This window comes from Oncorhynchus keta, chromosome 13, assembly GCF_023373465.1.
Source record: "Oncorhynchus keta strain PuntledgeMale-10-30-2019 chromosome 13, Oket_V2, whole genome shotgun sequence".
NCBI lineage: Eukaryota > Metazoa > Chordata > Actinopteri > Salmoniformes > Salmonidae > Oncorhynchus > Oncorhynchus keta.
This window is the reverse complement of record NC_068433.1, coordinates 25,113,812-25,127,081: the sequence shown is the minus strand read 5'-3', so window position 1 is coordinate 25,127,081 and position 13,270 is coordinate 25,113,812. Positions and strand designations below refer to the sequence as shown.

General features: G+C 43.1%; 1 protein-coding gene across 3 annotated transcripts; it reads right to left on the bottom strand.

The window, feature by feature from the left end:
* LOC127905988 (SLAM family member 8-like) lies at positions 1 to 13,270 on the bottom strand. Of its 3 annotated transcripts, none has more exons than XM_052459835.1 (8): positions 12,741 to 13,270; positions 4,407 to 4,606; positions 3,083 to 3,388; positions 2,696 to 2,965; positions 1,650 to 1,757; positions 1,369 to 1,427; positions 1,208 to 1,285; positions 1 to 1,110 (listed from the first exon to the last, which is right to left on the bottom strand). In XM_052459835.1, the coding sequence occupies exons 2-8, from the start codon at positions 4,477 to 4,479 to the stop codon at positions 1,036 to 1,038; spliced, it is 969 nt and encodes a 322-aa protein (XP_052315795.1). In that variant the 5' UTR covers positions 4,480 to 4,606; positions 12,741 to 13,270; the 3' UTR covers positions 1 to 1,035. The 3 variants fall into 3 exon arrangements, with proteins under 3 accessions (XP_052315795.1, XP_052315794.1, XP_052315796.1); XM_052459834.1 differs by having other exon boundaries at positions 4,407 to 4,552; XM_052459836.1 differs by lacking the exon at positions 4,407 to 4,606 and having other exon boundaries at positions 12,741 to 13,267.

Here is a 13,270-nt window from a genome sequence, read left to right as displayed (position 1 = left end):
TGGATGCACTGAACCTTTAATAAAAAAAAGTTGTTAGCCTGAATCTCTAGAAAATAAAAGGTTCTAATGCATGCACACATCCACACATCCACAGAACTTGAAAAACAAGTTTTATGACTCCAACATAAGTGTATGTAAACTTCCGACTTCAACTGGATAAAGAACCAGTCAAAAGTTTGGACACACCGACTCATTCAATACTTGATTCCATATATGTTATTTCATAGTTTTGATGTCTTCACTAGTATTCTACAATGTAGAAAATAGTAAAAATAGAGAAAAACCCTGGAATGAGTAGATGTGTCCAAACTATGACTGGTACTGTATACATATGACATGGCCAAAGGTATGTGGACACCTGCTGCAGACTTGCTTCCATTCAGCCACGAGCATTAATGAGGTTGGGCACTGATGTTGGGCAATTAGGCCTGGCTCACAGTCAGCGTTCCAATTCATCTCAACGGTGTTCACTGGGGTTGAGGTCAGGGCTCTGTGCAGGCCAGGCAAGTTCTTCCACACTGATCTCAACAAGCCATTTCTGTATGCACCTCCCTTTGTGCACGACGGCATGGTCATGCTGAAACAGAAAAGGGCCTTCCCCAAACTGTTGCCACAAAGTTGGATGTATAGAATCGTTTAGCATGTCATTGTATTCTGTAGTGTTAAGATTTCCCTTCACTGAAACCTAGGGGCCTAGCATGAACCATGAAAAACAGCCACAAAACATGGCAGTGCCATGATTAAAGTCACTGAGCTCTTCAGTGCTGCCATTCTACTGCCAATGTTTGTCTGTGGAGATTGGATTCAGCTATTTCAGCCACAAATTTGAATAGGTGTCCACATACTTGTAAATATATACAATGTATATATGAGATCAACAAAGGGGGAAGATTACAATCGTGAAAAAGTAAACAAATAGTGTAGGGCGTGAAATTTAACAGAAACATCTAGGCCTATCTTCAGAATGTACACGTGTAAGATGCAGAGGGTTCCATATCTATGGAAGGCACAGCCTGTGACCACATCCTGTTCAGCTCACAATACTTCCTGGAAAGGAGAAGGGTGGGCTTCCCGGCATCCAAACGTGATCTTGTCATACACAGTCTGCGGCTACATGTGAAAAATAATCACGAAGAAACTGTTTCAGCATCAAGAAAAGTAGTGACTTTTCTCAAAGTAGACTTCATATTCTTCCATTCAATCTTACCTTGTTCAATCTTGGGATAACCAGATCATTGACAGTTTCATAGATGGATACTGGGTTTAGATGACTGTTTGATCTTGTCTGGAATCAAAATACAGCCCATTACAATAGAGTACATACAGCTTTAACACATTCAGATACATAATAAGGCAATGTATACTTACATCTCTAATTATTGTGTTGTCCATAACATCAGCATATATTGTGTTGTCAGTTAGATCTGCTGTGTTTAATAAGAACAAAATATCAACCAATCAGAAACATTTCAAACAGGATATCAACAAACATACCCAGGAATAAATAAACACTCATAACGGGTTTCACTCCTTTACCAATTTTTAGTAAATCCCCAAATTGAAAACAAAATCATATCAGCTGAAGAATTATTCTAGAACCACCTGAAATGTCACTTTAAGTACAGCTGAGAGCCCTAAGCTGTACATACCTTTGTTACGGTGTTTCCTGCAGTAGCACACTGCCACAGCTACAGTGAGGATCAGCACCACAGCGCCTCCTACTGATACTCCGATGTAGATGGAATACCATGCCTGTCCTGTCACATATTGTACACCACACATGATTAGACTATACAGTATGATAACGACTACAGGGCTCTATGTCTTAATACAGGTAACTGCCAAAATAAAGGAAACCCTTGAGTAAATGACAGATACAAAGTAAAATGAAACCAGGTGCTTCCACACAGGTGTGGTTCTTGAATTAATTAAGCAATTAACATCCCGTCATGCTTGGGGTCCTGAATAAAAATGCCCAGTTGCAGTCCTCCCGAGTGGCACAGTGGTCTAAGGCACTGCAGTGCTAGCCCAGCATCGTCCTGGTTAGGGGAGGGTTTGGCCGGCAGGGATGTTCTTGTCCCATTGCATTCTAGTGACTCCTGTGGTGGACCGGGCGCAATGCACACTGACACCGTCGCCAGTTGTACGGTGTTTCCTCCGACACATTAGTGTGGCTGGCTTCCGTGTTAAGCGGGCATTGTGTCAAGAAGCAGTGCAGCTTGCCTGGGTTGTGTTTCGGAGGACGCACGGCTCTCAACCTTTGCCTCTCCTGAGTCTGTATGGGAGTTGCAGCGATGGGACAAGACTGAAACTACCAATTGGATACCACGAAATTGGGGAGGAAAAAAAAAGGGTTTTAAAAAAAAAACCCAGTGGTCCATTATTTTGGCTTCCGTGACTAGAAGAAGAGATGTCAATGACTTTGAAAGAGGGGTCTCAATGGATTATAGGGGGTTTAAAGGGTGTGTGTGTGTGTCTCAGTCACCAGGTCTCATCCCAATTGAACACTTATGGGGGATTCTGGAGTGGTATCTGAGACAGCGTTTTTCACACACCATTTGAACCCCTGAGCCGGATAAAAGTGTCTGCTAAATGATGTAAATGTAATCAAAGGTATTACATATTCTACTTGACAACATAAGCCTATAAGCACACTGAAAAGTGTATAGAAGGGATTATTATGATATCTAGGTACCTGGGGTGGTTGTGTCATTACTACACTTTACTGTCGTAGAGGCAGTTTTCCAACTGACTAGATTGGAGGCGTTGCACTTTACATTGATGTCCCTCTCTGCTGGTGAGAGAGAGAAGTGAATCTGCTGGGCGTCACCGTAGATCTCATTGTCTCTCTCCCAGGTGTAGGTAATGTTGGGGTAGCAGGACACGTTGCACACCAGCCGTACCGTACAGGAGTGGTTGGCCAATAGCTTGATGTCTGTCTGGATCACCATCTTCGATATAGGCTCTGAGAGAGAGCCGTCAACGAGATGATACCAGTGTAAGACAATGGATGGAAGATGTCATTAACACTATAGTCATAGAAAAGGAAACAAACTATGCAAAAAAGCTGATAGCTGCCTACCATGAACCTGAAGAGTGACAGCCTTAGTGGGAATCTGCTCGTCTGTTTCAGCAGTAACTAGAAATTCCCCTGAGTCTTGCAGAGTCAGTTTCCTAATTGTTAAACTGAAGTTAATGACATTCATCTCTAGTCTCCCCTCGAACTGGGATCCTAGTGAATATACAACTTCTGAGTTGAATTCTGCAATATCCTTCCCTCTGTACTTCCACTGCATTATGGTGACATTATGCCCCTCTAAGCCTGCAGGGATCTCCACGGAGTCCCCTACTGTCTTGTGGAATGACAGGTATGAAGAAACACCCACACCTGAAACACAAACATGTACATTAGCATTCTGACACCAATCAATGGTTACTCTTTACATTGCAGTGCACTTACTACTGTGTAATTATTCATGTACGTACTGTATAGCAAGTGTTGTAATTACTCATTGTTACACTGTAATACTTGTTACAGTGTAGTGTGTCTTACATGAATAATACACTGCAATGCAAAGTCCTACATAATCAATAGATTATAATGAATTGGATTTATATACAGCGCATTTCCAGGTTTCATTTATGCTGTATGTGGAACTTTGTATATTTTCACTTTATATATCTGTGTGTGGGTCCTTTTTAAATTCATTAAAGTCCACCCCCTCCCCAACATTCAGCAGAACAGGATGAGATGACAGGAAAAGAGAAGTGGGGGTGGATCTGATAACCTCTCCTCAGCTCACAAGTACAAACCACACTGTGTTTAATGTTTAATTATTCACCTGAAATGTGTCATGTACTGCAAGTAACAAATTATAAACCCTTACACAAAAAAATAATCTGTCATGAATTAAGACAAAATAAAGTTACAACTCAATGAGGGGGGATATTTAGGGCATAACTGCAGTTATCCTAGTCCTGCAGTGTATCTTATTATGTAATAAAAACAATCATTTGATACAGTCCCGTATTGCCTTACATTTACATTTACTGAATGACATGCGTTTCACATCATAAGATTTGTTGCGTTCGAGAAGCACTGCAACAGCTGCCGACCCAACCACACCATCGGCACTCATTCTAAACTGCTGAATCACTTCATCACGATATGTTGCTAAATATAGGTATTATGTAGGTGTTATCACACAGTAATAAAGCAAAAGATCCTAAATACCCAACCAATCATTGATTACTAGGCAATCTACAGTCAACACACACCGTTGCAAAGACCAACAAGGAAGTTAGCTTTCTCTAACGGTTTTACTAACTTTATAATACAAGAAAGCCCATGAAATAAATACAAAGCATGAACAAGAGGAAGTTATTTATTTATTTACTAAACTTACCATAGTGGAGGTTAGAGAGTAGGATAAGTAGTATTCCCTGTTTTGAGAAGGAGGAGAAGGGACAACCAAACATCTCTTTAAGGCGTTGTATGACTGCTTCCTCTGGCTGTATGTACTCATCACTGTCACTGGCAGCTAGCAGTTGACTAACAAAAACACACAGAGAAGAAAGAGTAGAGACCTCCTTTTGACGAGGGCTGCTGTTTAAAAAAAATAATTCCCGTATGAGGCGTGGGCTTTGGCACTATTTGGGGTTTGACACTGTGTTAATCAGTCTGATGGTGGTGGTTTTGGAGCATGCGTTTCCAAGCTGCTGCTGGTTGTGTGGTTAATGGTCAAATCAAATCAAATGTTATTTGTCACATACACATGGTTAGCAGATGTTAATGCGAGTGTAGCGAAATGCTTGTGCTTCTAGTTCCGACAATGCAGTAATAACAAACATCTAACAAATCCAAAACTACTGTCTTATACACAGTGTAAGGGGATAAAGAATATGTACATAAAGATATATGAATGAGTGATGGTACAGAGCAGCATAGGCAAGATACAGTAGATGGTATAGAGTACAGTATATACATTTGAGATGAGTATGTAAACAAAGTGGCATAGTTAAAGTGGCCAGTGATACATGTATTACATAAGGATGCAGTAGATGATAGAGTACAGTATATACGCATGCATATGAGATGAATAATGTAGGGTATGTAACATTATATAAGGTAGTATTGTTTAAAGTGGCTAGTGATATATTTACATCATTTCCCATCATTAAAGTGGCTGGAGTTGAGTCAGTGTCAGTGCTCAATGTTAGTGGTGGCTGTTTAACAGTCTGATGGCCTTGAGATAGAAGCTGTTTTTCAGTCTCTCGGTCCCAGCTTTGATGCACCTGTACGGACCTCGCCTTCTGGATGATAGCGGGGTGAACAGGCAGTGGCTCAGGTGGTTGTTGTCCTTGATGATCTTTATGGCCTTCCTGTAACATCGGGTGGTGTAGGTGTCCTGGAGGGCAGGTAGTTTGCCCCCGGTGATGCGTTGTTCAGACCTCACTACCCTCTGGAGAGCCTTACGGTTATGGGCAGAGCAGTTGCCGTACCAGACGGTGATACAGCCCGCCAGGATGCTCTCGATTGTGCATCTGTAGAAGTTTGTGAGTGCAAGCCGAATTTCTTCAGCCTCCTGAGGTCGAAGAGGCGCTGCTGCGCCTTCATGATGCTGTCTGTGTGAGTGGACCAATTCAGTTTGTCTGTGATGTGTATGCCGAGGAACTTACAACTTGCTACCCTCTCCACTACTGTTCCATCGATGTGGATAGGGGGGTGTTCACTCTGCTGTTTCCTGAAGTCCACAATCATCTCCTTAGTTTTGTTGAGTGTGAGGTTATTTTCCTGACACCACACTCCGAGGGCCCTCACCTCCTCCCTGTAGGCAGTTTTGTCGTTGTTGGTAATCAAGCCTACCACTGTTGTGTCGTCCGCAAACTTGATGATTGAGTTGGAGGCGTGCGTGGCCACGCAGTCGTGGGTGAACAGGGAGTACAGGAGAGGGCTCAGAACACACCCTTGTGGGGCCCCAGTGTTGAGGATCAGCGGGGTGGAGATGTTGTTGCCTACCCTCACCACCTGGGGGCGGCCGTCAGGAAGTCCAGTACCCAGTTGCACAGGGCGGGGTCGAGACCCAGGGTCTCGAGCTTGATGACGAGCTTGGAGGGTACTATGGTGTTGAATGCCGAGCTGTAGTCGATGAACAGCATTCTCACATAGGTATTCCTCTTGTCCAGATGGGTTAGGGCAGTGTGCAGTGTGGTTGAGATTGCGTGTCTGCGTCTGTGGACCTATTTGGGCGGTAAGCAAATTGGAGTGGGTCTAGGGTGTCAGGTAGGGTGGAGGTGATATGGTCCTTGACTAGTCTCTCAAAGCACTTCATGATGACGGAAGTGAGTGCTACGGGGCGGTAGTCATTTAGTTCAGTTACCTTAGCTTTCTTGGGAACAGGAACAATGGTGGCCCTCTTGAAGCATGTGGGAACAGCAGACTGGTGTAGGGATTGATTGAATATGTCCGTAAACACACCGGCCAGCTGGTCTGCGCATGCTCTGAGGGCGAGGCTGGGGATGCCGGCTGGGCCTACAGCCTTGCGAGGGTTAACACGTTTAAATGTCTTACTCACCTCGGCTGCAGTGAAGGAGAGTCCGCATGTTTCCGTTGCAGGCCGTGTCAGTGGCAACTCTACAAAAAGTTTGTCTCTGTACTGACGCTGGTTTTCTTCTTGTAGCTTGTTTGATAGCCTCTGTGTCTGGAGGGATAGCTGCACTGTTTGTATTCGGTCATGTTACCAGTCACCTTGCCCTGATTAAAAGCAGTGGTTCATGCTTTCAGTTTCACGCGAATGCTGCCATCAATCCACGGTTTCTGGTTAGGGAATGTTTTAATCGTTGCTATGGGAACGACATATTCAACGCACGTTCTAATGAACTCGCACACCGAATCAGCGTATTCGTCAGTGTTGTTATCTGAACCAATACGAAACATATCCCAGTCCACGTCATGGTATTACTCCGATACATACCAGTAGCTGTGTTATTTTAGGAGCTGACCACTCAAAGTTGCAGAAAGTCAAAAGGAGGGATACAGAAAGAGGACTAGACGGGGGTTTAGAGAGAGCGAGTGAGAGAGAGCAAAAATATCATAACAGTATGTGTGTTTTCATCTTGGCTTCGTATGCCTGCAGAAGTGTTTGCATGACTTCTTCTGCATGCTCATAGGTCAGTGTGGCTGAGGGAAATGAAACACCTGCCAACTTTCTCGGAAAGTAGTGGTTCCCTGGTTACTGACAAAGGCCCCTCTTCTACTTGGAACTCAACACAGTAATGGAAATAGTCAATATTGTTTCTGTGTAAATACCACACCTTGGCTCACGAGTCTAACATTTGCTTACTTGGAAGACCGCTTTGCCATCGTAGACGTGCATGTCCACATTTCAATATTAAAAGGAACTCCTGCAGAGTATATGACATCATAAAATTGAGAAGAACTTTTATTTTCAAGCACACCCTTCCCCAAAAAATCATTATGAAAATCGCAATGGGTCTTCAGCTGATGGGGTATGGCATTTTAACTTTGCTAATGGGGCATTTATGTTATATTCTTCAAGATTCAATGGGTAGATATAATTAAGTCCAACATTTGATGTAGAAATAGCAGGTTGCCCCTTTAAAAAAAAATCACATTGTGGAGCATAAGATCTATACTAGGCTGAAAGGAGGTTTGACCAAATTAGGTTCTGGAAAAGTTGACAATGACAAAAATATAACTAGAAAATATTCATATTCATATTAAAATATATTGAAACACAGCTTAGCCTTTTGTTAATCACCCTGTCATGTCAGATTTTGAAAATATGCTTTACAGCCAAAGCAAGACAAGCATTTGTGTAAGTTTATCGATAGCCTAGCATAGCATTATGCCTAGCTAGCAGCAGGCAACCTGGTCATGAAAATCAGAAAAGCAATCAAATTAAATAGTTTACCTTTGATGAGCATTGGATGTTTTCACTCACAAGACTCCAAGTTTGATAGCAAATGTTCCTTTTTTCCCAAAAATATTATTTTTGTAGCCGAAATAACTCCGTTAGTTCTTCACATTTGGCTGAGAATTCAACTGGAAATTGCGGTCACGACAACGCCGAAAAATATTCCAAATTAGCTCCATAATATCGACAGAAACATAGAAAACGTTGTTTATAATCAATCCTCAAGGTGTTTTTCAAATATCAATTCGATAATATCAACCGGGACAGGTGGCTTCTTAGTAGAAAAGAGAGAAACAATGGGCGCATTTTTCTCTTACGCACAAAACACTGAGAGACTCCAGCTGACCACTGACGCAATGTTGACGTTCAGGCTAATTTTTCAAAATAAAAGCCTGAAACTATGTATTATGACACTAGACACATTAGGGAAGCCATAGAAAAAGTAATCTGGTTGATATCTCATTCACTGCTCAATTGGGACGCTGACTGGATTTTCCTCAGGCTTTCGCCTGCAATATCAGTTCTGTTATACTCAGACAATATTTTTACAGTTTTGGAAACTTTAGAGTGTTCTCTATCCTAAGCTGTCAATTATATGCATATTCTAGCATCTTGTCCAGACAAAATTACCTGTTTACTTTGGGAACATTATTTTTCCAAAAATGAAAATAGTGCCCCCTAGATTCAACAGGTTAGCCTTCACTAACACAGAGAAGCTGCTGCCTACATATAGACTTGAAATCATTGGCCACTAACAAATGGATCACCTGTCAATTTATTAATGGTACTTTAATCAAGGATGCCAATAATTTTGGACCTTTCTGTATATAGTATAAAACTACACTATATAGACACATGAGTGGTACAGTGGTATAAGGCACTGCATCTCAGTGTTAGAGGCATCCCTACAGACCCTGGTTCAATTCCAGGCTGTATCACATCCCCTACAGACCCTGGTTCAATTCCAGGCTGTATTTACATTTACATTTAAGTCATTTAGCAGACGCTCTTATCCAGAGCGACCAAATTGGTGCATTCACCTTATTCCAGTGGAACAGCCACTTTACAGTAGTGCATCTAAATCTTTTAAAGATGGATTACCCTATCCTAGGTATTCCTTAAAGAGGTGGGGTTTCAGGTGTCTCCGGAAGGTGGTGATTGACTCCGCTGTCCTGGCGTCGTGAGGGAGTTTGTTCCACCATTGGGGAGCCAGTGCAGCGAACAGTTTTGACTGGGCTGAGCCTGTACTTCCTCAGTGGTAGGGAGGCGAGCAGGCCAGAGGTGGATGAACGCAGTGCCCTTGTTTGGGTGTAGGGCCTTCAGAGCCTGGAGGTACTGAGGTGCACAGCTAAAGGCAAGCCCATTGTCCATTGATGAGGACAGGAAGCTACTGTGCTACTGTGCCATCCATGGTAGAGACGTGAAATTATTTGAAGAAGCTCATTGTTGAAAAATGTACAATCTTGGATAGCAGAAGCAAGTCACACAACTAGGTTTGGGGTTGTTGGCAAACTAAGTTTCAAATCAATATGACCTACAGTGACTATCAACACATGGTTGATGATATTACTTGTTTATCTAGTTCCTACGTTGCATATAATCGATGCAACGCTGGGGGATGATTTAACAAAAGTGCATTTGCGAAAAAGCACAATCGTTGGATGACTGTACCTAACCATAAACACCAATGCCTTTCTTAAAATCAATACACAGAAGTACATATTTTTAAACCTCCATATTTAGCTAAAATAAATCCAAGAAGGCAATATTAACCAGGTGAAATGGTGTCATTTATCTTGCCTTCATTGACCAGAGTCTGTATATGCAACAGTTTGGGCCGCCTGGTTCATTGCGAACTAATTTGCCATTTTACGTAATTATGACATAAGATTGAAGGTTGTGCAATGTAACAAGAATATTTAGACTTAGGGATGCCACCCTTTCGATAAAATACCGAACGGTATCCGTATTTCACTTAATAAACGTTTTGTTTTTCGAAATTATAGTTTCAGGATTCGACCATATTAATGACCAAAGGCTCGTATTTCATTATGTTATAATTAAGTTTGATAGAGCAGTCTGACTGAGCGATGGTAGGCAGCAGCAGCAGGCTTGTAAATTCATTCAAACAGCACTGTTTAGGCAGCACGCAACATGTTTATTTTTATCAGCCTAAAACCGATGTGAAATGGCTAGCTAGCTGCCTAATAGCGTTTCAAACGTCACTCAGACTTGGAGTTATTCCCCTTGCTCTGCAAGGGCCGCGGCTTTTGTTGGGCGAAGGGTAAAGCTGCCCTAATGTGGCTGTTGTCAATGTGTTCCTGGTTCGAGCCCAGGTAGGGGCGAATGGGGACGGAAGCTATAAACCACTGGCAATACTATAGTTTAAATAATAGTCAAAGGTATATGAAATACAAATGGTATAGAGAGAAAGTACTATAAATACTATATTAACTACAACCTAAAAACCTCTTACCTGGGAATATTGAAGTCTCATTGTTAAAAGGAACCACCAACTTTCATATGTTCTCATGAATCAAACATTAGCTTTTTTACATGGCACATTTGCACTATTATTTAAACCAAATTGAACATGTTTCATTATTTATTTGAGGCTAAATTGATTTTTATTGATGTATTATATTAAGTTAAAATAAGTGTTCACAGTATTGTTGTAATTGTCATTATTACAAATACATTTTTAAAAAATGGGACAGTGGTATTTTTAGGTCCTCCAATAATCAGTATCGGCGTTGAAAAAACATATTCGGTCGGCCTCTCCCAAGAACACAAAGGCAACCTGCCTAAATGACTACAGAGCCGTTACATTCACGTCCGTAGCAATGATGGGCTTTGAAAGGCTGGTAATGGCTCACATCAACACCATTATCCCAGAAACCCTAGACTGCATACCGCCCAAACAGATCCACTGACATGCCATCTCTATTGCACTGCCCTACCACCATAGTTCAAAGCTCATCACCATGCTAAGGAACCTGGGACTAAACACTCCCTCTGCAACTGGATTGTGGACTTCCTGACAGGCCACCCCCAGGTGGTGAGGGTAGGTAGCAACACATCTGCCACGCTCATCCTCAACATTGGAGCTCCCCAGGGGTGCGTGCTCAGTCTCCTCCTGCACTCCCCATTCACCCACGACTGCATGGCCAGGCACGACCCCAACACCACCACCAAGCCCGCCGACGACACAACAGTGGTAGGCCTGATCACCGACAACAACGAGACAGCTATAGGGAGGAGGTCAGAGACCTGGCCGGGTGGTGCCAGAACAACAACCCATCCCCCAACGCAAACAAGACCAAGGAGAGGACTGTGGACTACAGGAAAAGGAGGACCGAGCACGTCCCCACTCTCATCGACGGGGCTACAGTGGAGCAGGTTGAGAGCTCCAAACTCCTCGGTGTCCACATCAACAACAAACCAGAATGGTCCAAACACACCAAGACAATTGTGAAGAGGGCACGACAAAGCCTATTCCCCCTCAGGAAACTAAAAATATTTGGCATGGGTCCTGAGATCCTCAAAAGGTCCTACAGCTGCAACATCAGGCTTGCATCACTGCCCGGTACAGCAACCGCTCAGCCTCCGAAGGGGCAAAAGCTGCCCGCCATCCAGGACCTCCAAACCAGGCAGTGTCTGAGGAAGGCCCCAAAAATTGTCAAAGACGCCACCCCAGCCACAGACCGCTCTCCATTGCCAAGTCTAGAACAAAAAGGCCTCTCAACAGCCTCCACCCCCAAGCCATAAAACTCCTGAACAGGTAACAAAATGGCCACCCGGACCATTTGCATCGTGCGCCACCCCCACCCCAACCCCTATTGTTACGCCGGCTAGTTCATCATACATGCAGCCACTCCAACCATACCCACATGTACACACCACCTCAATAAGCCCGCTGTATTGTACTCTTTTTCAAATGTCTTATTTCTTTACACACACACACACACACACACACACCTTTTTTCCCCGCACCATTGGTTAGAGCCTGTAAGTAAGCACCTCACTGCAAGGTCCACTAAACCTGTTGTATTAGGCACACGTGACAAATAAACTGATTAGATTATTTCCAGTATAAGGCAAAACGTGTAATGTAACTCATACGTACTGTATCACAACAGGCCATTATTGGGAGTCCCATAGGGCGGCGCACAATTGGCCCAGCGCCGTCCGGGTTATGGTTTGGTCCAGGTAGGCCGTCATTCTAAATGAGAATTTGTTGGCAACTAACTTGCCTAGTTAAATAAAAGGTAAATAAAAAATGATTCCTGTCTCAGGCTCATACTATAGAAGTAGTAAAAGCTGCATTGACCAACATCTCCATTCCTCTGTAGTCGGTGTTACAAATCCCTTTTGGCCCGACAGTCTAGGGGGGATGGTAATGAGACCCGTAACATTTTTCATTGTCTCCTTATATGGCCGTGAAAGCGCCACAAATTAGCCTGCCCTTTCTAATAGTGACAAAGTAAAAGTGAGAACGAAATAACTACGACAACTGAAATCTACCGTCAAACTCAAGGTTTGTAAACACACAGTAATGGGGGGGGGCAGGAAAAGGGGCTGAGCTGGACCCAAGGAAAGAAACAATAAGTATTCAAAAACACCCCTAAGCTAGCCTACTTTAACAGCTAACTAACTAACCAAAAATACAGTGGGTGGTCCACCCAGTTCTAGCTAGTGTATTTAACAAAGTCTACCTACGGGTAGTGTATGCCCATGGGCGACTTGTCTTGGTTTCCCCTTTTCCCACCAGCAAACAAACACCATAACCAAAACAATACTCACAGGTAATGACAAAGTGCTACGGAGGTGCTCAAACAAAAGAGATGTTAATACACAACGAGAGAGCGAAACACAGAGACCTACAGACATGGCATTTACAGAGATTGAGCTCTAGAGCAAACAACTGATGGCTTTTTAAACCAAGGGAAAGGAACTGTGATTGGGTGGGAAACGGGAGGAGGTGTGTCTTCTGATTGATGATTGTTGACTGATTGGGGAGTGATGATTTTCACCTGTGAGGGGAGAAGGAGGGAAAAGAACCACACACACACAGGATAGACACACAGGATACTTGTATCCGTAACAGTCGGTAACCAAACAACGTTGTCATCTGTTGCCGCATATGTGACATACTTCATATTCTATGGTTGAAACATTTTCTCTTCCAATAAAGGAAATAGTTAGCGAGCAAAATTTAAAATACAGGTAAATACATTCATCATACTCACAGAGTAGCACATAAAGTGAAGTGTGCTCCATTCTGAGCCGCTGGTAAGTGACTGTCGATACCAGCGTGTCCTCTGGACCCCGAC

Bases quoted from the DNA above. Each gene is read 5' to 3' on its own strand.
- LOC127905988 (XM_052459835.1), bottom strand. From the start codon at position 4,479: ATGTTTGGTTGTCCCTTCTCCTCCTTCTCAAAACAGGGAATACTACTT. The intron at 1,428-1,649 runs GTATGTACAGCT...TATTAAACACAG, and splicing joins CAGGAAACACCGTAACAAAG to CAGATCTAACTGACAACACA. The intron at 1,286-1,368 runs GTAAGTATACAT...TTTTGATTCCAG, and splicing joins ACAACACAATAATTAGAGAT to ACAAGATCAAACAGTCATCT.